The sequence below is a fragment of the Rhinoderma darwinii genome, chromosome 1 (genome assembly GCF_050947455.1).
Source record: "Rhinoderma darwinii isolate aRhiDar2 chromosome 1, aRhiDar2.hap1, whole genome shotgun sequence".
NCBI lineage: Eukaryota > Metazoa > Chordata > Amphibia > Anura > Rhinodermatidae > Rhinoderma > Rhinoderma darwinii.
Window position 1 is genome coordinate 222,104,275 of NC_134687.1, and position 25,927 is coordinate 222,130,201.

General features: G+C 40.3%; 1 protein-coding gene across 4 annotated transcripts in view; it reads right to left on the reverse strand.

Moving 5' to 3' along the window:
* Window positions 1-25,927, reverse strand: part of IDUA (alpha-L-iduronidase) — a 172,343-nt gene that overhangs the window by 59,882 nt on the left and 86,534 nt on the right. For all 4 annotated transcript variants that reach the window (XM_075849860.1, XM_075849859.1, XM_075849861.1 and 1 more), the window contains exons 3-4: window positions 9,639-9,721; window positions 8,839-8,946 (exon numbers count right to left, since the gene is read on the reverse strand). In XM_075849860.1, the coding sequence (XP_075705975.1) occupies window positions 8,839-8,946; window positions 9,639-9,721 (191 nt within the window). The remainder of the gene's footprint in view (window positions 1-8,838; window positions 8,947-9,638; window positions 9,722-25,927) is intronic.

Genomic DNA, 25,927 nt, shown 5'->3' on the forward strand with positions numbered 1-25,927 from the left:
TTCACCAATAAACACTGAATATATTGACCAAATTTTACCACGAACATGAAGCCCCATGTGTCACGAGAAAATAATCTCAGAATTGCTTGGATAGGTTTAAGCATTCCGATGTTATTACCACATAAAGTGAAATATGTCAGATTTGAAAAATGGACTCTGAGCCTTAAGGCCAAAACAACCCTGCGTCCTTAAGGGGTTAAAGAGTAACTAAAAGTTCAACAAACTTAAGACATGTCAAGGTGACATGTCAGAACTTTTGATTGGTGGGGGTCTGAGACCCCCACCAATTGCTAAAACGAAGAGGCAGAAGCACTGAGCCGCTTCGTTTCTGTTCAGCTTTTTCCGGAAAGCCGATGTAGCGGTGTGTGGGCTCATTGAATTTCTATTGAGCCCGTAAACCACTACATCGAGGCCGCAGTATTTAAGGCGTTAGAAAGAGGTGGGGGAAGCCCCCTCTGACAACCCATCACTCCCCCCCGCAACGCGATCGTTGGGTGCCAACGCTAGTCATGGTAGCCTGGGGGCCTAATGAAGGCCCCCAGGTCTGCCATCTTTGTATTCCAGCAGGGCTTCATATAGTAGATTGTCAGTCTAACGATATACTGCAATACAGTAGTATTGCAGTATATCATGCAAACGATCCAATAATCGCTGGTTCAAGTCCCCTAGGGGGACTAGCAAAAAAAAGTTTAATACAGCTAAATAAAGTTTTTAATATATCATTTAAATTTATATAGTATTTAATATATAATAAATATATTAAAATTAAAAAAGAAAACCCTCTTCCCATTTTCCCACAAGCGCAATGTAAAAAATAAATAAAAATGTAACATAACTGGTATTGGCGCATCCATAAAAGTCTGAAAAATTACAATGGAACGTTATTTAACCCGCGTAGTGAATGCTGTAAAAGATATATATTTTTTTTAAATATAGAAACGCCAGAATTGCACCATGAGGCTGGGTTCCCAGGTAGCGTAAGCGCTGTGGAATTTCCGCAAAGAAATTGTGTGTGGAAATTGCGCATCATTTACAGTAGCAGCAAAGTAAACGAGATTTAGAAAATCTCATGCCCACACTGTGGAAAAAAACCGCACAAAAGTCATGCAGAAAGTGTTCTGTGGTGCGTTTTTCAATTCCGCAGCATGCCAATTTATGCTGCGTGTTCTGTGCGGAGATGCTGCGTGTTTGGCCAATAGACTTCAATGGGGAACAGAAATTCTGCAACAGATTGATGTTTTTGCGGTTTTTACAGCGTTGCCGCAGCGGAAACTGCTGGAAATCCGCAGTTGCACATATACTTTGCTATAACCAATATTTAACACTAAATCCGCAGGTAAAACATCAACGTTTCCGCAGCAATATGAGCAGGAAAGACACCACTATTTGGTGCAGATTTCTGTGACAGATTTACCAGCGTTTTTCTAGAGATTCTGCTGCAGATTTTTTGTTGCAGAAAATTTGCAGCGTATCCTGTGTGTGGAAAATACCCGAACTCCCCAAAAAATGGAATAAAAAAAGTGATCAAAAAGTCACATGTAGCCAAAATGGTACCAATAAAACTACATCTCACCCCACAAAAAAATATAAAGTTCATACTGTTAAATCGACAAAAGAATAAAAAAGTTACGGCTCTTAGAATATGGCAACAATTTTTTTAACAAATCATTTTTTCTATGTAAAAGTGGTAAAACCAAAAAAACTAAATAAATTTGGTATTGCTGTAATTGTATTAACCCGTAGAAAAAAGTTAACATGTTTTTATCACACCATGAAACAATGGCTAATTTGCTGGTCTTTGCACATTTCACCACGCAAAGAATTTTGTTTCAGTTTCCTAGTACATTATATGGTGCATTAAAGGGTGCCATGAAAAATGACAACTCATCTTGCAAAAAACATAGCGTTTTACGGCTACATCAACTGAAAATAAAAAAAACGTTATGGCTTTTGGAAGACAGGGAGAAAAAAAATAAAATGAAAATACGAAAATTGGCCCGGTCATTGAGGGGTTAAGGGATATATTCTTAATACCCGGATAACGATTGCTAACCTGTACACTACGAATGTTAAACAAATCTTCTGGCTATTATATGTGTTGGATTCCCTATCTAACTTTGCAGAAGGCCTTTGCAGATCTTATTGTGGCTATGGATCCCCTCCTAGACTCCACCTCATTTTCGACTCACAAATTCCATAGGCTATTAAGGAAACTTAGAATAACTTTATCTAAGTTTCAAATTATTGATGTTTGGAGATTACTCAACCATATTGGCCCTATTGTATCAGACCATGCTCCTTTCACGCTGACCCGGGATTTAGCAGACCTCCCTGCCCGCACGTGGACATGGAGACTTAGGCCAGGTTCACACGTAGCATAAATACTGCAGATTTTCTGCAACGGAGTCCAATATGGAAAATCCGCAGCGTATTACAGTAGCAGCAAAATGGATGAGATAAGAACAAATCTCATCCACACGTGGAGTAAAAAAACGCAAAAACAAAAAATTCATAAATTGACCTGTGGTGCGTTTTTTAATACGCAGCATGTAAATTTATGTTGCGGAATCGCTGGTGTTCTGTTGCGGGCTTTCCCCATTAAATTCAATGGGAGGTAAAATCCGCAGAAACAAGTAGCAGATTTTTGTGGCGGAAAAGCTGCAATTCTGCCGCAAAGATTTCAGCTCAGAAGAAAAAAAAAAAAACCCATACTTACCCAGATCTCACTGCTCCTGTGTCCATGCCCGCCTCCGGGGATGACGTTTCATCCCATGTGACTGCTGCAGCCAATCAAAGGCTGCAGCGGTCACATGGGATGAAACGTAATACCAGGTGGCCGAGCTGCAGTACGTCAGAGGGACATGTCGCCATGGCTACAGGTAAGTATGAGCTTTTTTTTTTGCTTTACCTGCTATTTTCCGCAGCCGACATTTTGGCAAAAAAACGGCACCACAATTTGGTGCGTTTTTTCAGACGGAATTCCCTGCAGCGTCCAGGGCAGATGCGCGGTGTACTTTTATGCAGCGTATCTGCCCTGTCTGAACTTACCCTAAATGACACGTTGTTAGAAAATGCGTACTATAAGCAAAGGTTGGAGGGAAACTTGAAGAACTATTTGTGTTTAATAACATCCCCCAAATTTCTAAACCTATACTCACAAGACCTTTATGGGAGGAGTGCTAATTGCCTGGGGTTCTCAAGTTAAAAAAGCAGAGAAAACTGTGCCTCAACTCCTTACTTTTTCAAATATCTGTTCTTAAGAAATTACATAAACGCTCTTCCTTAGCTTCAACCCGATAAGACGTTTCTCAACTGCGCCAATACTTGAAATACCTAATAAATATCAACTCGGCCAAATCCTCCCAAGCCCTGTAATATAAATTTTACTCCCATGGTGATAAATGCTTCAAGCTTATAACCAATTTGATTAACCGTCAGAGGGCTAAAGCATTTATTGCATCTATTAAGACTAACCTAAGCCTCAATGTCACCTCTACCGCTCTTATCGAGAAAAAAATTCACAGGTTTTACTCTGCTCTTTACAATCTGGAGACGTCCCAACTACCCAACAGCATTACCTTATGTACTCAGAAAGACGCAATAGGCATTTTTTTTTTTAACTCCTGAACAAAAACACTTTATCTGAAGAGGATAAAACCTCCTTACTGGTCCCCTTTACAACCTCAGAATTTAATAAGGTGCTAACTTCGATACCCATCGGGTAGTACCCCGGTCCAGATGGTCTTTCTGTTTCATATTACAAAAAGTTTCTGAAACAACCACTTCCTCATTTTTTACAGGTCTGTAACTCGCTGTTGGGAGGCTCCATTTTCTCAGAGCAAGCACTTGCCACTCATATTAAGATACTTCCTAAAGAGGGGAAGGATCCTGAAAATTGTGGCAGTTACAGGCCATCAAGTTATTGAATAATGATGTTAAGTTTTGGGCGGGGCTTTTAGCCCAAAGGATGGTACCATTTTTACATAAATTGTTAGGAGAAGAACAGGTGGGATATGTCCCTAAAAGAGAAAGCAATCATAATACGACTAGGGTGATACATGCCATTTATTGTGCCCGCCAGAAAGATACCGATAGTCCTGCTGGGCACCGATGCAGAGATTGCATTTAACAGGGTCAGTTGGAAGTATATGTTGGGAACCCCAAAATAAAATTGAATTTCCCCCACCCTTTACATTAGCTATTTACTCCTTATATACCCTCTGCCAAAACAGAAATAAAGGTCACTTTATCTGACACCTTTTCTATAAAGAATGTCCCCTTGCTATTTGTGTTCGTCATAGAGACTCTATTGCTCCGCATTTGACAAGTTGATGATATATGTGGCCTTCGTGCTGGTCATTGCCTTCATAAAACTGTGGCCTTTGCAGATTACCTATTATTGCTTATTACGAACCCATTGCAAGCCTTCCCATTCTCTTCTGCAATCTTTTTCAGAATTCAAATTTTAAAATAAACTTGGACAAATCTGAGGCTTTGAACATCAATGTCAAATCTCAATAATAAAAGCCACCACCTCCTTTAAATGGCCACAAAAGGCCTAAAAATTCCAAGGGGTTATGATCCCATCTGATCCCAAACTCCTATTCAAGCTGAATTTCTTGCCGCTATATTTTAAGATACAAGCCTATCTGGAAAAACTTAAAATAGCTTATGTATCATGGATGGGTAGAAATTGTTGGTAACCTATGTTCTTCCGCAGATCCATTATACCCTTCAGGCTCTTCCAATTGGTAAAGAGCCTCCTATGGGATAAGAAACACCCTAGATTGGCCTAATCTTTACTCTCATAAAAGAAAAAAACGGGGGACATGTATCTGCCGGACCTTCTGACATACTATAGGACTCGTCATTTAATCAGATAGACCAAGCTATATCTAACCATTATGTCTATAATGAATGCCACTTATTGGGCAGCAGTCTCTCCCATATCCTATGGTTAATCTCAGTTACCTATTAAGCAGACACTTGTCAATGATATTACTAGAGGTATGTTGAAAGTTTGCTATCAAAGCAATGACTCTCTCTGAAAAAAGTACCTTAAACTGAAGGGCACTCGAGACTCCGACCACACTTGACTGGAGAATTACCTTCTATACCAGCGCCCCCACAAAATCTCTATTGAAGGTATATGCTAGTTTGCGCTTAGATGACTCAGTCCAAACCTTAGTTTATATCAGATTGGAAAGTGGAGTTGGGGATATCCTCCTGTGAAGAAAAATCCTTTCTAATGACCCACTTCCATGGTTTCTCAAGGTGCATTCGCATACAAGAAAACTCTTACAACATTCTCACCAGCTGGTATGGGACACCTGAGTACTTATATAAAAGACATCTCTTCCACACTGATTCATTCTGAAGGTACCATGGGGACAAGGGCTCCATTTTCCACATTTAGTGGTACTGCCCTCGCGTATGAAAATTCTGGGGAGACATAGAATATCTTATGAAGAAAATATGCTCGACCCACAATATACTTACACCAAAGTTAGTTTTACTTTGGCTCACTTGTTCTGACTCCGGTCCTAGCTGACCTCCCTACTCAAATGATAATCGGTGGCTAAACTACGGATTCCTGTGAAATGGAGAGATAAGAAACCTCCAACTCTTGATATGTGGTTCTCTAAGCTACACCAGATTTGCCGCATGGGAGAACTTGCAGGCTGGGGAAATAAAAATAGAAAAGCCTTTTTAAAAACCTGGCAAAATGTGGTTGGACTTTACGACTGGGAAAACCTGACTCATAAGCCTTGATTCTCTGATCTGCCCTATGGTTTACATCTTGTCGTTAGCTGTATGCTACCTTTATGGCTACCATTTATTATCAGAAGATTGATATGTACTTTCTCTATGTTATCTAATGTGATACCATTCGACCTCTGCTGCTCACTGTTTATTGATTAGATTACTTTGTTTTTAGTGAAGACCTTATTCTTAATCACATATAACAATGCTCAGCTACATTTTTAGTGCTGTTATGGCGACTCATCGGGTCACTATGTACAATTTCATGCGCTTAGAGTTTGGATGAAAGACTCCTGGCTTTGACCTATCAAAATTGTGACTGCAATGTTGTGTAATATTGCATTTTATTGCATGTTATTCTCTTTATTGTAAGGTCTTAATAAGGACCAGTTCACATCGCCGTTGCCCTTCCATTGAGAGGTTCCATCGGAGGTTTCCGTCGGGTTAACCCCTCAACGGAAAGGCAAACGGAAACCTAAGCTTTAGTTTCTCCCACCATAGATATTAATGGTGACAGATACCTAGCTAATGGTTTCCATCTGTCACCGTTGTGAGAGGGTTCTATTGTTCTTGATGGAACCAATGGCGCATTCGACTGCGCTATTGATTCCACCAAAACGATGGAACCCTGTCACAACGGGTGACAGGAGGAGACCATTAGCTAGGCTTCCGTCACCATTGAGTTCAATGGTGAGGGAAAGGGAAGCTGAGGTTTCCATTTGCCTTTCCGCTGAGGGGGTTAACCCGACGGAAACCTCCGACAGAACCCCTCAGCAGAAAGCGACGGTGATGTGAACACAGCCTAAAAAGAGAATTTACTGCAAAACAAATTATAGAAATGTTATCATTGCCAGTTATAATTTAAAGGGTTGAAGTTTTCCATGACCTTTCCATTTTCTTTGATGCAAAAGATAACAGTTAAAAGACTTCACTTCTTTGCTCCTTTGGTACATCTAAAATCGTGGTTCAGGGGAGCGGGAATAAATTTTTGTTTTGGAGACCCGGATACAGAATGTCCTCGTATAAACCAATTATGTAGAACTTTACCCTTCACTCCACATAATCTGAAGCAAGATGAAGACCTTAGCCAGTATACTTTTGCTAACTGAACACATACCAATTACAACATAAGTCACACTTGGTAATTCGCTTAAACCACTGTAACATTGCTAGGCGTCTTTGCTGTATCTTCTGCCATTTTATCCTGAACCTAATCTTCAAATGATTCTCCAATATCATGTTCGTTTGCCAACATATATGGCAGTTTGGAGTCCACACAATTGATTAAAATGTGGCCTGTTCATCTTTACTCCCCAGTTGGGATGAACAGGCCAACTCAAACCTCATAAACATAGCAAGATCCCTAAATTTACTATGATGGGTTTGAAGAAAGAGGTGAGTATCTATAGGTATATCGAAAGTCCCATAATGAAATCTTTCTTTGGAGTGTATTATTCAAAAGCCCCTATTTGATCACCACACAAATGCCCTGTGATCCAGGATGGGACAGTGGGTTCCTGAACAAAGAATCCGCTGGTGTATGCGGTACCCTAGCATTACCACAGGGTTTATCAATAGAGATCGCTTATGAAGGGAGGCATCTCACAAAGTGCAGTGCATAATAGTTTAGATAAAGTGCAAGAGATGTTTGCCATTAATTCAATTTCTACCCACAGTGGCTTGGTAAGGGAAACCAGAAAAGGCAGTTTGAGCCCTTAGTATTATATTTATTTTATCTAGAAGATTCAGAATTCCTATTTCACCCAAGGGTTTAGCAGTAAATTATGTTCACTTTAGTACTCTCAGGCCTTTCTAACCTATGAATATAAGAAGTTTAGATTGAAATTCTTCTATACTGTAACTATTCTCTGGACCAAAATAGGGTTATATTCATCGGTTGCTTCATATTTACATGCTCTTGCCTAGAAATGTTAACCCCTTAGTGACCAGCCCATTTTAGGCCCTAATGACCAAGCTATTTTATTCGTTTTTCTATAGTCGCATTCAAAGAGCTATAACTTTTTTTATTTTTTCGTCTACATAGCTGTATGAGGACTTGTTTTTTGCGGGATTAGTTGTACTTTTTAATAGCACCATTTTAAGGTACATATAATTTTTTTATTAACTTTTATTAACTTTATTTGGGGGGATTATAAAAAAAAACTGAAATTCCACTATTGTTCTATGCGTTTTTAAATTGACGCCGTTCACTGTGCGGTGTAAATAACATATTACCTTTATTCTATGGGTTGGTACGATTACGGCGATACAACATATGTAGATGTTTTTTATGTTTTACGACTTTTGCACAATAAAAACACTTTTGAACTAAAATTATTTGTTTTTTGCATCGTTGCTTTCCAAGAGCCGTAACTTTTTTATTTTTCCATCAATGTAGTGATTTTTTGGGCTTGTTTTCTGCAGGACGAGACGTAGTTTTGATTGGTACTGTTTTGGGGTGCATGGGACTTATTGATTCATTTTTATTATTACTTTTTTGGGGGGCAACGGAAAAAAATAGCAATTTCGCCATTGTTTTGATGCCTTTTTTTTTACGGTGTTCACCTTGCGGTTTAAATTACATATTAACTTTATTAATGTAGTCATTACGGTCGCGGCGATACCATATATGTGTACTTTTATTTATTTTTTAAACTTTATTTTTTTACTGTCATTTTTATTAATAATCTTTATTTCATATTTATTATTTATTTCATTAGTCCCACTAGGGGACTTTACTATGCGATCTTCAGATCGCTGCTATAATGCTTTGGTATACTTTGTATACCAGAGCTTTATTGCCTGTCAGTGTAAATCTGACAGGCAATTTATTAGGACGTGCCTCGATACAGCTCCTCTGTATACAGTAAACAAGGCAGCTGTATCACAAAAAGGAAAAATTATTTTTAATAGAAAGTATTTTGAAACTTGCACCAATCACACTATAAACATTTTTATTAAAAAATAAAAAAAGGATTAGAGACATAGCCTTTAAGCAACTTTTCTACTTTTTGGATCAATTCAAACAATGTATCAATTTACCAAGGTGAAAGCAAATAAGAGGCAGCAACTTACCAATGTATCGTTTTGCTGTTAAGAAGATAAGTTGTCTCCATTCAAACACTTGTACTTTGTCTTCAAAATCAGTAAAATATCCTGATGGACTTCCCATTAATTCAAAACCTTTAAAGAGATATAACATGTTTTATTCCCACTAATTATGGGTGTTCTCCCACATGACCCCCATGTAGCTTAAGGCCCTAAATCACTTCATTCCAGGGACAGGTTGGAGTCCAAAAGTTCAGAACCCCGCTCATCAGGATGTTAAGGCATATAATTTACTATGACGAGAAAAATCCTTTAAATGCCCTAAAGTAGCTAACTAGAAGTTGCAATCGGCACCAATGGTGATTTACAGGTTCTTTACAATAAACCTCATTGTAATGAAGAAGTGCAACCACCCCAGGTTCACAGTTTGGAGGCCATTTTGTTATAGACATTTAGCGCTCACTATTAACTATTTGGACAGTATTTCACAGCAAGGTTGTCTGGTAAAAATGTATAGAAACACGAAAAGATACTTTATCTGTATTTTTCGGATTATCTTTCTAGATCATCATTAAGCGGAATCCCCTACCCTTTCCTTTTTCTCCCTCTATTCTGTTTTATTTTGTTTAATACTTTACTGCTCTGTAATGTTACAGTGATTCTGTATTAATCCTTTTGTTACTTTTTGAAAGAAAGCTCTAAAATAAACAGAGATTTTACAAAAAAAAAATATGTCCAAAATGTACTATATATGTAATACTATAGTATTTTTTTGATTCATATGTAGAATTAGTATCACAGTTCAAATGTATTCATGTTTTTCTGACCTGGCACCAATCCGTTGTCCATCAAAAGATCCATAAATTCATCCAGTCTAGTGAAGTTGTAATGCGCTGTTCCATTAATAACTCTGAGGAAGGAAATAATCTGCATTAGACCTTTGTAGTTCTGTATTATTAGGAATTAGCTACTAGTAGGCAGTTAGGGAAGGTCATAAAGTACAATTTACAAGGAATGGATAGAAAGGGGATTATGGCAAAATGCATGGAAATGGGAAAGAGATGGGGTGGGGGTTTGGACTTAGAAGAAGAAGTCTCAAAAAGGAAGAATAATATACTAATAGGAGTGAACAGACAACCAAGAAGAGATTGAGGCTACATTCACACGAACGTATCAGATTTACGAGCGTGAATCTGGTCTGTGTGTGTTGCGTTATGCATCAGTGTGCTTTGCGAGGGGCATGCGTTATTCACGCACTCGCAGAGAACATCTTTTTTTTAAATTATTATTTTCAATTGAATTGATGCGCAAATCACTCACCGCACACGGATGTGAATCCGTGTGCGGTGCGTGGTTTTCACGCACCCATTGATTTCAATGGGCACGTAGGTGCGTGAAAACGCACCAATGTAGGACAGGCAGTGAGTTTCACGCAACGGACTCTTGCTGCATGAAAAATCACGCATGTGTAAACGGTCCCATTGAAATTAATGGGTCCGTGTGCTGTGCGTGATTTCCATGTGCAGCACACGGACGTTATTCACGTTCGTCTGAATGAACCCGGACAGGTGAAGGGAAAGTTAAGAAAAAATAAAACAGATGGACTTTACAGTACATTACTAAGGAAAGCAGTGGACCACAGCTCAAAAAATAATGGTTCATCTTTAATGAATTTTCATTTATAGAATTGGAAACTACAGTTACAGCAAATCCTTATATATCAAGAACCATATGGGTAAATAAACAACATCTGTATCCGGTCATTGTAGAGAGGAGAAAGGATGTAGGGATGGCTTTAAGAACATCATAACCTCTCTAATCTCCATTGCGCCCCCCTAATACATTAGTTAAAAGCTCCAGGTTGTAAAGGGGGGGGGGGTTTGAATAATAGTATTATATTGGGGAATTACCCCAATGTTTTATAAAAGTTCCCAAAGGAAAAGTGGATGACAATGATAGATAAGAAATCAGAAAAGTAAATTACTCTTTATCAGCATGGAGTGGTTATTTCTGCAAAAATACAGAGAAAGATAATGAATACAGAGTAAAGTGTTGGTTGTTCTATTTATGTGCATAGTGATAGTGCATCATAATGTAAAGGGCTATTTACATGTTACAATTTCCACATATCAGTGATAACAGACTATCAAAATAGTTATGACTTTAAGCAATGGCATACATATCAAAGAGGCAAACCATGCGATTATGTGGCCCTGGGAGAGAAGGACCCCAGCCCTGGTTAGACAGATACAGTTTTCTGCTTAGTCGCAACAACCTGTGCAGAAATCCCTTCTCTAGAGGGAAGGCTTGGTAAGAATTGTGAAAAACAAAAGCAATAGGATCTCAACAGACTCACCTGAGCACAGTACAAATAGTACAGTGCCAACCAGGAATGTATAGAATTAAATAGGGATGAAGCAAGGGACAGGGGAAACCCTGGAAAAAGTAGGCACTCGGCTCAAAAGTTATAAAAGTATCCAAATTTATTATCATTAATATAAAAATATATGTAAGAAAGGACATATATATATAATAATTGTCCCAAGGGTCAAAAAAATAGCAGAAAGGGGAAAACAAAAATTAGGGAATTCCGTCTTGGGTGGCAAAACCCAGAACTATGCGGTCACAGAAAGTTTAATTGGCACATACACTATTCACATTAGTTTCAAGCCATAGCGTTATCCATGCGGTAGCAAACTTCACAGTAGATTCTGGTGGTGCTCAGCGCTAAATCATAAAAGGATGCAGAACTAGTTCAAAGGAAAATAGCAAAAAGAAAATAAAGTTCGGCACGGACCAGCTTTAGTAATCTTCACTCTTTATTTTGATCCAGGTCCATAAAATAAACACATGATCAGCTAGGTCAAACACCGTACTCCTGCTCCAAGTATCGGCACGACGGCAGTTTCACGTCATGTGACACTTCATCCTGGTGCCTCAGATGACGAGAAACATCTGTCGTGCCAATACATGGAGCAGAAGTACGGTGTTTGACCTAGCTGATCATGTGTTTATTTTATGGACCTGGATCGAAATGGAGTGAAGATTTCTAAACCTGGTGAAACCCAGAACCATGATGAGGGGCCCATTTTAATAATTGCTATGAAGCCCCCTCTCTTTGTACACCATGGAACAAAATACCGATGGATATACGGTTACCACTATTATATGTACTATGAACAATTTAGTTTGCCTATTTGATTATGGAGTACAGATACTGTATCCGAAGACCACCATTTACATATTACAGTTCAATAAATGACAATAATTGTTTGCATGGACAATTAATTTCCATTCATAATAGCTAATACGGTTATTGTTGATGTTGATTGGTTTATGCATTTCTACTGTTGCCACTCCAGGCTGTTTCCTTGTAGGTGATATAAAGCTATTGCCAACCAGTTATCTCTACTCCTCCTTGCAGTAGGCTGAAGATTAATCGCCGCCTGTGATATGCTGCTCCTGCCTCGACTGCGCCTTTTCCTAAATCTTAAGTTGGCCATAAACATTAGATGAACGTCGGCAAAACCTGCCAATTTCGGTGGAAATGTCCGACCAACTTGAGTTGTGAGCTAAGTATGGGGGTATCCCGACTCTCCCCCGATGGAAGACATCAAGGGAAAGAAGGATGAGGCTTTTTTAACATGCCATATCCTTTATTCTCACGGGAGATAAGCTGCTGCCAGAAGTGTGACAGCGGCTTATTCCCCTATCGTCTCTGTGAACATATGCACGCATGGCCGAATGAAGCGAGCATGTGTATGGGGGATTAGGAAAAATAGCTGTCTGCCGAACAGCTATCGAAGGTGTATAGCCACCTTTAGACCTTCATATGTGGATCTCAAGCATCCTGCCTAAAATTTGTAATGATCTACAGTATAAAAGCATATCTTCTGCTAGATGTGATCTGGCCACACAAACTTGGGCAAGGCATTATGCCACACGTAGTAACCAGAGCCACCGCCAGTAGCCATAGAATTCCACGGTCAATATGGCGGACAGAGAATGAATTATTCTAAATCCAAGTTAGAGGATGTTTGGGGCAAAATAGAAGAACACGGATATAATGTGATCTAGGTTATTTTGTGGAGTGTTTGAGTGTATCTTTAACTCCTTAACGCCGAAGGACGGATATATCCCTCCTCAGCAGCTGCTAGTTCGCGCAGGAGGACGGATATATCCGTCCTGTGATGGCGCGGGTAGTGCCACTGTACCCACGCGATCAGCGGCAGGAGCACGGCTGTTATACACAGCCTGGCTCCTGCTGCAACTGCCGGTATCGAAGCGCGCTCCGATTCCGGCAGTTTAACCCATTAAATGCCGCTGTCAATAGTGACAGCAGCATTTAATGTGTTTGACAGAGGGAGGGAGCTCCCTCTGTCACCCGATCGGCGCCCCCGCAAATAAATCGCGGGTCGCCGTCGGGTTTCCATGACAGCCGGGGTTCTAACAAAGACCCCCAGGTCTGTCTTCAGCATCTGCCTGTTAGGCGATGCCGGAGGCATGACCTAATAGATTGCCTGGCAGTTTTACACTGACAGGCAATAATGCTTCGGTATACTAAGTATACCAAAGCATTATATATGCGATCAACAGATCGCATAGTGAAGTCCCCTGGTGGGACTAAAAAAAAAAATGTCAGTTAAATAAAGTTTGTGAAAAAAAAAAAAATTACAGTCAAAGTCAAATAAAACTACTTTTTTGGCCCAAAAAGTGGTTTTATTTAGTACAACTGTCAAAACAAATCACACATACACATATAAGGTATCCCCGCGATCGTAACAACTTGACCAATAAAATGAACACATTAATTAAACGGCCGGATGAACGGCGTCCAAAGAAAACGCAAAAAACAACGGCAAAATTCTCTTTTCTCCCATTCCCCCCATAAAAAATAAAATAAAAGTTAATCTATAAGTCCTATGTACCCCAAAATAGTACTAATGAAAACTACACATTGTCCCGCAAAAATCAAGCCCACATACGGCCACATCGACATAAAAAAGAAAAAATGACGGCTCTTGGAACGCGGCGATGCAAAAACAAGTAATTTTTTTCTAAAAGGTTTTTTATTGTGCAAACGTAGAAAAAACATATAAAACCTTTACATATTTGGTATCCCCGTAATCGTGCCGACCCATAGAATAAAGTGAACATGTTATTTACGCTGCATAGTAAACGGCGTAAATTTATAACATGAAAATTAATGCTGGAATAGCTGCTTATTTTCAATTCTCTCCTAAAATAAAGTTAATAAAAGTTAATCAATATGTTATAAGCACTAAAAATGGTACAATTACAAAATACAACTCGTCCGGCAAAAAACAAGCCCTTATTCGGCAATGACGACGGAATAAAAAAAACGTTACGACTCTTGGAATGCGACCGTGAAAAAACAAAAAATAATCCTTGGTCATTAACGTGCAAAATGGCCCGGTCATTAAGGGGTTAAACAACTGAGCCTCAAGTCACCTACTCAAGATGTTTCCTATTAAAATACTATGATTCCATCTATATGTAAACTCTTAACCCCTTAGTGACCAGCCCATTTTAGGCCCTAATGACCAAGCTATTTTATTTATTTTTCTATAGTCGCATTCAAAGAGCTATAACTTTTTTATTTTTCGTCTACATAGCTGTATGAAGACTTGTTTTTTGCGTGATTAGTTGTAATTTTTAATAGCACCATTTTTGGGTACAGATAATTTTTTTATTAACTTTTATTAACTTTTTTTTGGGAGGATTATAAAAAAAAAACTGAAATTCCGCCATTGCTCTATGCGTTTTTAAATTGACGCCGTTCACTATGCAACGTAAATAACACATTACCTTTATTCTATGGGTCGGTACGATTACGGCAATACAACATATGTAGAGTTTTTTTATGTTTTACAACTTTTGCACAATAAAAACACTTTTGAACTAAAATTATTTGTTTTTGCATCGTTGCTTTCCAAGAGCCGTAACTTTTTTATTTTTCCATCAATGTAGTGATTTTTTGGGCTTGTTTTCTGCGGGACGAGACGTAGTTTTGATTGGTACTGTTTTGGGGTGCATGGCACTTATTGATTCATTTTTATTATGACTTTTTTGGGGGGCAATGGAAAAAAATTGCAATTTCGCCATTGTTTTTTGCTTTTTTTTTTACGGTGTTTAACCTTGCGGTTTAAATTACAAATTAACTTTATTAATGGCGTCATTATGGTCGCGGCGATACCATATATGTACACTTTTTTGTACACTTTTTTTACACTTTTTATGGAAAAAAATTGATTTATTTTTTTACTGTAATTTTTATTATTAATCTTTATTTCACATTTAATATTTATTTCACTAGTCCCACTAGGGGACTTTACTGTGCGATTTTCAGATTGCTGCTATAATGCTTTGGTATACTTCGTATACCAGAGCATTATTGCCTGTCAGTGTAAATCTGACAGGCAATCTGTTAGGACGTGCCTCCGGCGCGTCCTAACAGGCATATGTCCAGGGCAGACCTGGGGGCTTTTATCAAGCCCCCGGCTGCCATGACACCCCATCGGAGACCCGCAATTGCATTTGCGGGCCGCCGATGGGTGACAGAGGGAGCTCACTCCCTTTGTAAACCAAGTTAAATGCCGCGGTCGCTATTGACGGCGGCATTTAACGGGTTAAACGGCCGCGATCGAAGAAAATTCCAATCGCGGGCGTTGGAGCAGGAGCTCAGCTGTCATCAGACAGCTGAGCCCCGGCTCCAGCCTGCTCGGGAGACCCGTGCAGGACTTAGACTAGGCTCACGTGAAAAGGCGTCAGCCTAGCCTAAGGCCCCTTAGTGACGAACGTGAAAAGGCGTATTGTTGGTCACTAAGGGGTTAAAGAGGCTCTGTCACCAGATTATCAAATCCCTATCTCCTATTGAATGTGACGTGACCTGTGGGTGACGTCACGCTGTGCCTGCAGTGAAAGAAGCTGGCTGGGAATGATGACGTCACCCACAGGTCCTTCAACCTTGGCGTCAGAAGAGAGAAGACACCACAGCTCCAGGCGTACAGTTGAATTTGCAGCAGCATCACCATGTGCAGGTAAGCATAGTAAACTCACTAGAGACGAGCATATTAACCTTTTGGACGCCTGGACCGATGTATCTTCTTTGTCCGACGACAAGGTTGAAGGACCCGTGGGTGACGTCACACTGTGTGTCTTTAGTGAAAGAAGATGGGTGGGAACGACGAGAAGTGTATGATGCTGATTTGTCAACGTCATACACTTCTATTCACAACGCCCAGTTGGTAAAAACACAATACACGCCTAGTTGGTAAAAACACAATACACGCCCAGTTGGTAATACGAGAAAACACGCCCAGTTGTCCATTGAAAAGCTCATTTGCATAAATATATAATTGCTCATAACTTGGGCAAAAATGATATTTTAAAAAAAAACAACAACTTTGCTGTTATCTACATTGCAGCGCCCATCACATTCAATAGGAGATAGGGATTTGATAATCTGGTGACAGAGCCTCTTTAACTCAGCAAATCATACGGTGCTAAGGTTTTGATACGCATAGAAAAGGTTGAACACTGAAGACTACTGACTCTTAGCACACGTTAATGAGAGGCACACTATAAGGCTGCGTTCATATCTGCGTCAGGGCTCCGTTCCGATGGAGCTTTCCGTCGGAACGGAGCCCAGACTGATACAAACGTAAACCATAGGTTTCCGTTTCCATTACCATTGATTTCAATGGTGACTAATCCGGTGCCAATGGTTTCAATTTTTCTTCGTTGTGCAGGAGTTACACCGTTTTTGGCAGAATCAATACCGTAGTCGACTATGCTATTGATGCCGTCAAAAAGGACAATGAGGATGGAAACAGAAAACTATGGTTTCCGTTTGATTGTCAGGCTCCATTCTGGCGGAATGCTCATACAGAACGTCAGAATAGAGCCCTAACGGATATGTGAACGAAGCCTAATCATTGACTGCTTACTTATCAATTCATGCTGTGTGGTACAAAGTAATCCTCATTTTTCTAAACACCAGTCTTCCAGAACAGTACAAGGTTACATATACATGTCTGACATATACACATATTGAAGGAACAACATATTATTCTTTAGAAAATAATACATATTTGTATATGGAAACTTTCCAATTGTAGAAAGACGTTACACATTGTTTCTGATAAGTTATTTTCTTTCCGCCTGAAGAAGAGTATCATTATACTTGAAACATTGCTTAATAATTTCCTGTGCACCTTGTGCTTTTGGCGGTGTGTTATATTCAATAACAATAAACAGTAATTGCATCAAGCAGCCCTTGAGTGCGGTCTCTATCTTTCGACTACATATGGGTTGATGTTGCCGAAAACTACACATGCTGCTCGGTGCGGTTTTTTAAATGGATTGTGAAAGGCTGCACGGTTCTGCTAGTAAACTGCAGTTTCATTACAAAATTGAGTGAACATTAATGATTTATACATTAATAGCCACACGATTTTGCAGTCAAACTGCAGTTTAACCCTCAAAATTATGCGTCCCATTAACAATTTGAAAATTGAGCAGAAAAGCATGTTGGTGCTGTTTTCGGCAGCATAGCGACTGCGTCTCGTCTGTCCCGTGTGGCCTTACCCTTGAACAGTGCACAATAGATACATATTGCGCACCATTTTGTCGGCAACACTGTATCGGGTCCCCTATCTTGATGTTATTCCTCCCTAGATACACTGAAAACAGTGCTTCTATGGGAGAATACGGTCTGATATATGGCAAGTAATGGAGAATGCTGCAACTTTCTTTTTTTTCTTTTATGCAGACAAGTTTGCAGGTATAGCCACATGAAACGTTTCTCGTATGCAGGCCCCAATTGCATTAAAACCCTATTTGTAGAAGGTGCATTTTGGATCTTTAATACAGTTGAGCTGAATAGACTGAGTGGAGATCATACATAAACTTTAGGGTGTCGTTTTTGCTATACAGTTAATGCGTGTTTTTTTTTGTTTTTTCCAAAGAATGTATGAAGCAAAAGAAGAAAAACAAACTTCAAATAAGAGAGTGCCTATACAGTTGCATCCTGTTGTCATTGTTTTTTTATCCCTGATCACATTAAAACCTTATTGTAATATGCCAAATTGATTGAGCACTATATAAAAGTTCCAGTTAGCAACCTGTAACAATTTCTAAGAATTTATTTTGATCACACTAACATTACAGTAAAAATTAAGGACAATATCAGTCATGGCTCTGTTATAAACAGGAAACACAACGTTAGTGTTCTGCATCTGCACCCTAAGGCCCAGTTCACACAGTTTTTTTTTCGCCGATTTTGACACCAGAGGAGCTTTTCCTTCCCGCGGTTCCGCCTCTGACCTCCCATTAAAATCAGAGGGAAGCAGAGAAAGCGTCTTTCGCTGCGTTTTTTTCCCGCAGCGCTCAATGGCCGCGAATGAAAAACGCTGCAAGAATTTGCAGGCAGGTCAAAATCTGCCTTTGGCCCTGTTCACATGGAGTTTTTTTGCAGGCAGAAAAATCTGTTTCAAAATTCCTTTAAGAATTTTGAGGCAGATTTTGACCTGCCTGCAAATTCTTGCCGCGATTTAGTGCCATGGGCAAAGAGCTTTCTCTGCCTCCCATTGATTTAAAAGGGAGGTCAAAGGCGGAACCGTAGAAAGAAAGAGCATGCACTGCCACGGGAAAAAACACATCCGCCTCCCATTGAAGTCAATTCGGATTCCGACGCAGTTTCCGCGTAAAATCAGCGTAACAAAACTCTGTGTGAAATGGGCCTTAACGTTTCAGGCCGTCAGTACACTCAGGATTAATATTTGGTTTGAGAAAACTGTATTCAAAAGCACCAAGAACAATAGTAACTGGTCATCATAAGAGATGCATAGAAATAAATGGAGCGGTGGCTGAGCATGCGCACTACCGCTTCATTCCATAGGTGATAAATATTGATTATGGGAAAATCCCTTTAAGAAAAAAGATAAAATTATTATTGCAACCTCAAAAACGTGACTCATGTCACCAAACTTCAATTAAATAGGATAGTTGTGCCCCGTCATAAAAGGGTATGGTGCTACCAGCAATTTGGGATCTTTAATATGGGCAATTCAAGCTATAATTTGGGTAGACAGACATTGTAAGCTAGTATAATAAGGATGTTACTTGGAGAGGTTGTAAATTATTATTATTGTGTTAACTTCTACACCAGGTGTACACCACCAAACTAAATCATATTCAAATTGAAAAGGAAAAAAGTGATTGGGGAAAAGCAGTGTAGAAATGAAATATTTTCTTTTATTATGATTATCTAAAATATTCAACAACATATGATAAAATATAGGTAGAGTTTAGGTAATATTTTGTAATAAACTAGTCAAAGCTATATAAGCCATAGACCGCTTAGTGGAATATTGGACAATTGTATAAATATTGTGGCAACACATAACATTTGAGTTTGTCAAAGACAAATAATAAATATTTGACTAGTTTATTATAGTCAGTAGTTATTTAACCCCTTAATGACCGGGCCTGAAAAGACCTTAATGACCAAGCCAGATTTGTTAAATCTGGTATGTCTGACTTTATCAGAGAATAACTCAGCGAAAGTTTTGAATATCCAAGTAATTCTGACATTGTTTTTTCGTCACATGTTGTACTTTATTTTAGTGGTAAAAGTAGACTGATACGATTTGCGGAAATTAATGAAAAAATAGAAAAATTGAAGAAATTTTGTAAAAATTATAATTTTTCCCTATTTTTAACTGCAATATGTCACATATGTACATACATACTGTACAATTTTTTTTATTAAATATATATTTCCATCGCTTTACTGTATTTTGGCAGTACTTTTGAAAAAAATAAATTTTTTTGAGCAATTTAGAAGACTTACAAGTTTAGTAATGATTTTATACATTTTGAAGTACATTTTGTTTTCCTGCACCAAGCCAGGTTTTCAGAGGCTCATAGGTGTCAGAATGGTGGAAACCCCCACAAGTGACACCATTTTGAAAACTACACCCCTTAAGGTATTTATTAAGGGGTGTTGTAAGTATTTTGACCCCACAGTTTTTTTGTAGGAATTCATGCAAAGCAGGCGTAAAAAAATATAATTTCACTTTTTTCAAAAAAGTATCACTTTGAAGACCGATTTCTTTGTAAAGCGACCATGAGAATGAAGAAACACACCCCAAAATCTATCACCCTGTTTCTCCTGTATTCAAAAATGCCCCCATTGTGACCCTAATGCGTTGCCTGGACACATGGCAGGGCCCGAAAGGAAGGGAGCAACAGGAGGCATTCAGGTCTCATATTTTGCTTGCAAATGTTTTAGGCCCCACTGTATATTTGGAGAGGTTTTGAACTACCAGAACGAAAGAAATTCCCCGTAAATGACCCCATTTAGAAAACTACACCCCTTAAGGTATTTATCTAGGGGTGTAGTGAGTATTTTGACCCCACAGTTTTTTGCTAAATTTAATGCATAGCAGGTGAAATAAAAAAACAAAACACTTTTTATATAAAAGTATCACTTTGAAGACCGATTTCTTTGTAAAGCGACCATGAGAATGAAGAAACACCCCCCAAAATCTATCACCCTGTTTCTCCTGTTTTCAAAAATGCCCCCATTGTGACCCTAATGCGTTGCCTGGACACACGGCAGGGCCCGAAAGGGAGGTAGCACCCGAAGACTTTCAGGACACACATTTTGCTTGAAAATGTTTCAGGTCCCATTACACATTTATAGAGGCACTGAGCTGCCAAAAAGATAGAAACTCCCCATAAATGACCCCATTTTGAAAACTAGACCGCTTAAGGTATTCATCTAGGTGTGTACTAAGTATTTTGACCCCACAGTTTTCGCAGGAATTAATGCAAAGCAGGTGGAAAGAAAATTTTATTTCACTTTTTTTCACAAATGTGTCATTTTAAGGTCAGATTTCTTGTACAGAGGACATGAGAATTAGGAAATGCACCAGAAAATGTATCACCCTGTTTCTCCGGTGTTCAAAAATATCCCCATTGTGGCCCTAATGTGTTTCCTGGACACACGGCAGGACCCAAAAGGAAGGGAGCACCCGGAGGCTTTCAGGACACACATTTTGCTTTGAAAATGGGAGGATTCTACTTTTCTAGATTGAGAAATAGATGTCCCTAACAGTTTCTACACCCTATGACTATGTCGTGCTGAGAAAGCAGCTGTCCTGAAATCATGTCAGTCCATAGACATTATGTATATCAACCCGCTCTGATATATAGTAAGTTAGAGTGGGAAAATGTATTAAACTGTTGGCGGAAAAAGGCAATATATCCCAAAAAAAGGAGGAAGAATGTATCCAGCTATGTGGAAAACTAGAGCATGTTCACAGGATGAAAGAAAATTTGTAGGGCTGTAATGACTTTATTATTCAAAGTGACTGGTCATACAACGTCTCTTTAGCTCCATCAATCCCTATATAAGGGACGAATGTGCCAAGTGACGCGGTACACCATAACAAGCCCCTGCCCGGCAAGGTAGGAACCGCCATGTGCACAAAACAACCAATCACCTGTAGAATATTTAAAGGGGCAGTGTCCCACACCGTATGTATAGATACAGTAAAGGACCACTACTCCCCAAATTAATGTCGCTATTTCTAGAAGTATTGTCGGGTGTAAGAGGTCCACCAAAAACCCGACAAAACTGTAATAAAGCCCATAGTGTATTGATAAGGACAAAACAGGGACTTATGTATAGACCAGGGTTGGAAGGACAAGCGGAACAATAATATTGTGACTCACTTCGCTGTCCTCGTTTGCTGCAGACCCGACACCGTTTTTTTGGGTATTTTTGGTTAGATGTTGAAGGGATGGGGTGTAAAAAATGTTCTTCAACAAGTCGGTGTACATCCTCTGACTCATGGACTACTCTCTGGTCTGCAGATTGAAATAGGAGATCTTCAATCACTTTCTCCTGAAATTCAAAGAATGTCGCCCTGCCCGCTGATTTTTTTGTACAGGACAAATGCGTTCTGCATCGCAACCTGAATTTGTTATAGCCGATGACACACACAGGCTTTTGTCTATCTGTAGAGGCCCCACGTTCTCTAATAGTTGCTGTTGGATTTGAATGGACAGTGCTGATCATGTAGACGTCCTTGCGGTCACGAAATTTTAAAGCCAGCATCTTCTCAATTTGAAAAGTGCATGACTCCCCCTTTCGTAGTTTTTTATCCACAAGTTGACGTGGGATACCTTTGCGATTCCTGCGTATTGTGCCACAGGCTCCGGTGTTGGCACAATGAAGGGCGCTAAACAATGGCACACTGGTATAAAAACTGTCCGTGTATACATGATACCCCTTGTGTAGGAAAGGGCCAATTAAATCCCACACAATCTTACCAGTGGTACCAATATTTGGAGGGCACCCTGGTGGATTAAATTCACTGTCTTCACCCTCGTAGATCTTAAATGCACATGTGTAGCCAGTAGTGCTTTCACATATCTTGTAGATCTTTACCCCGTATTTTGCACTTTTTGAGGGTATGAATTGACGGAATGAGAGACGCCCTTTGAAATTTGTGGGATTCCACAACCTAGCATTAGGTGACGAAGGCTTATTGGCAATGTACTGCCTGGCATACAAATTTGTTTCCTGCACAAAATGTTCCAAAACTTGGTCCGTAATAAAAATATTAAAATAATTTAGTGGTGAAAAATTACTGACATTGGACTTATGCCAGGAGTAGCAATAAAGTAATTTATGGTGGGAGAAAATAAACTCGTGGGTTCCCACACTAAATCGGTTTGGTGGGGTTGTGCAATTTCAGGGGCTGCACTTTGAACGGACGTCGTGGCAACTGCGCCGTCTCCCATATCACTGGTGCTGGGTCTCATATCCATAGAATCCCTTGAAGCGACACTTTCGCTGTCGCTTTCAAGTAAGGCTGGGTTCACACGACCTATTTTCAGACGTAAACGAGGCGTATTATGCCTCGTTTTACGTCTGAAAATAGGGCTACAATACGTCGGCAAACATCTGCCCATTCATTTGAATGGGTTTGCCGACGTACTGTGCAGACGACCTGTCATTTACGCGTCGTCGTTTGACAGCTGTCAAACGACAACGCGTACAAATACAGCCTCGTCAAAAGAAGTGCAGGACACTTCTTTGGACGTTTTTGGAGCTGTTTTCTCATAGACTCCAATGAAAACAGCTCCAAAAACGGACGTAAAAAACGCCGCGAAAACGGCGCGAAAAACGCGAGTTGCTCAAAAAACGTCTGAAAATCAGGGGCTGTTTTCCCTTGAAAACAGCTCTGTATTTTCAGATGTTTTTGGTCACTACGTGTGCACATACCCTAAGGCCTCATTTACACGAACGTAATATACGCGCGTGCGACGCGCGTGCTTTGCACGCATGTCGTACGCACCTATATTAGTCAATGGGGCAGTTTAGACGATGCTTGAATTGCGCTCAGCGCGTGTGCGCAGAAAAAAACTCACGACATGTTCTATAATCGTGCGTTTTTCGCGCACTCACGCACCCATTGAAGTCAATGGGTGCGTGAAAACCACGCATACCGCACGGAAGCACTTCCGTGCGAACTGCATGATTCGCGCAAGAGCTGTCAAACTCCTGAATGTAAACAGAAAAGCACCACGTGCTTTTCTGTTTACAAACATCCAAACGGAGTGTCAAATTCGAGATGAGCGCACCGAACTTCACCGGGTTCGGCCAAACTCGTTTTGACCGAAACCGGTAAAAAATGTTCGGGTACGCGACGTCAGGAGACAGTCACTGTCCACGGTGCTGAAAGCGTTAAACTGGTTCAGCACCATGGACAGTGACTTCCGCTCCGAAAATCCATGAACCTGTAAAAAAAAAAAGACGTTCTGACTTACCGATAACTCCGGTCCGACCTCCCGGGATGACAGTTCAGTCCAAGTGACATCTGCAGCCAATCACAGGCCAAGCACAGGCTGCAGCCAATCACAGGCTGCAGCGGTCTCATGGACTGCGGCGTCATCCTGGGAGGTGGGGCCGGATGACAAGAGAGGGACGCGTCACCAAGGCAACGGCCGGGAGCCCGGACTGGGGGAAGCAGGAAGTTCTTGGTAAGTATGAAAGTCTTTTTTTATTCACAGGTTGGTGTATATTGTGTTCGGCATTCACTGTCGAGGGTGCTGAAAGAGTTACTGCCGATCAGTTAGCTCTTTCAGCACCTTGGACAGTGACGGGCGTCGACTAGCCTCATCTCTATGATGGCGGCTGCGCGAAAATCACGCAGCCGCGCATCATACACGGATGACACACGGAGCTGCCAAGTGCCTTTTGCGCGCGCAAAACACCGCATTTTTTGCGCGCGCAAAACGCACACGCTCGTGTAAATGAGGCCTAAAGCTGGGTTCACACGACCTATTTTCAGACGTAAACGAGGCGTATTATGCCTCGTTTTACGTCTGAAAATAGGGCTACAATACGTCGGCAAACATCTGCCCTTTCATTTGAATGGGTTTGCCGACGTACTGTGCAGACAACCTGTCATTTACGCATCGTCGTTTGACAGCTGTCAAACGACGACGCGTAAAAATACAGCCTCGTCCAAAGAAGTGCAGGACACTTCTTTGGACGTTTTTGGAGCCGTTTTCTCATAGACTCCAATGAAAACAGCTCCAAAAACGGACGTAAAAAACGCAGCGAAAACGCAGCGAAAACCGTGAGTTGCTCAAAAAACGTCTGAAAATCAGGGTCTGTTTTCCCTTGAAAACAGCTCCGTATTTTCAGACGTTTTTGGTCACTACGTGTGCACATACCCTAAAAGCTCAACTTTAGATGCAGAATCCGTATCTGAGCATAGCATCTGATAGGCTTCCTCAACGCTGTATCTTCTGGCAGCCATAATGACAATACAGTCTAAACCGCAAATAATAAATGGAACTAGCGGTTTCAATTTTTTTTTTTATCAACTAATCAACTAAGAACACTAAAAGAATGAAACTTTTTTTTTTTATAGTTTTTTTTAAGTGGTTTTTTTAATCAAACCTAAACCTAAACCCTACGCCTAACACAAACTGTAAACTCAAGCCCAGAACAGCACCCTACGCCGTCTAAGGCCCCATGGACACGAACGTGTTTTTGCGGCCGCAATTCCCCCGAAAATCCATGGGAGAATTGCGGCCCCATTCTTTTCTATGGGGCCATGCACACGACCGTAGTTTTTGCGGTCCTTGCACGGCCCGGGAGCCCGGACCGCAGAAAGAACGGGCATGTCTTATTACGGCCCTGTTCTGCGGTCCGGGCTCATTGAAAACAATGGTGGCGGCCATGTGCATGTTCCGCGATTTGCGGGCGGACCCGAAAATCACGGCCATGCACACGGCTACGGTCGTGTGCATGAGGCCTAACAGCGTACACGCCGTCTAACAGCGTACCCTAAAAAGAAAGTAGTTTATAGTACGATTCTTAGTATATACAGTAAATATATATATATATATATATATATACTATATACTATAAAATACTGAAAAAAATGTGTTTTTTTTTTAATAAACTGTGTGTGAGGAACAAGTGATTTTGTGTGGGGACACTGACACACTTGTATCTGTTTCTCTCCACAGCTAGAACAGTGAGGAGAAACAGATACATGTTTTTACTTTTATTTTACAGTAGTGATCACTATGATTGGATCTCATAGTGATCACAAAAGATCAGGAACCAATACTATTGGCTCCTGATCACTGCTCTAAGAACAGAGCTGCTAGCAACAGCTCGTTCTTAGAGCAGGAGCTGTCATTTAGACACTCCCGGCGGCTCTGTACGCAGTAACAGCATGTGACCGCTGTGATTGGCTGTCACAGCGGTCACATGCTGTTACGACGAAATCGGCAGGTCCTGATGGCTGCACTAAGAACCGGACCTGTTACTTACAGCCGGTTTTTAGTGCAGATTTCACCAGGGTGCCGTTAAACCCACTCTACTACAGCGACGCCAAAAGGCGTCGCCGTAGACTGAGTACCTGCACCGCCTGACGTCAAAAGACGGTGGGCGGTCGTTAAGGGGTTAAACTCTACTTTAACAACATCAACATGGCAATAACTAACCAACAATCATTGTGTATGAATGAAACACACATTCAGGTTTTAATAATTA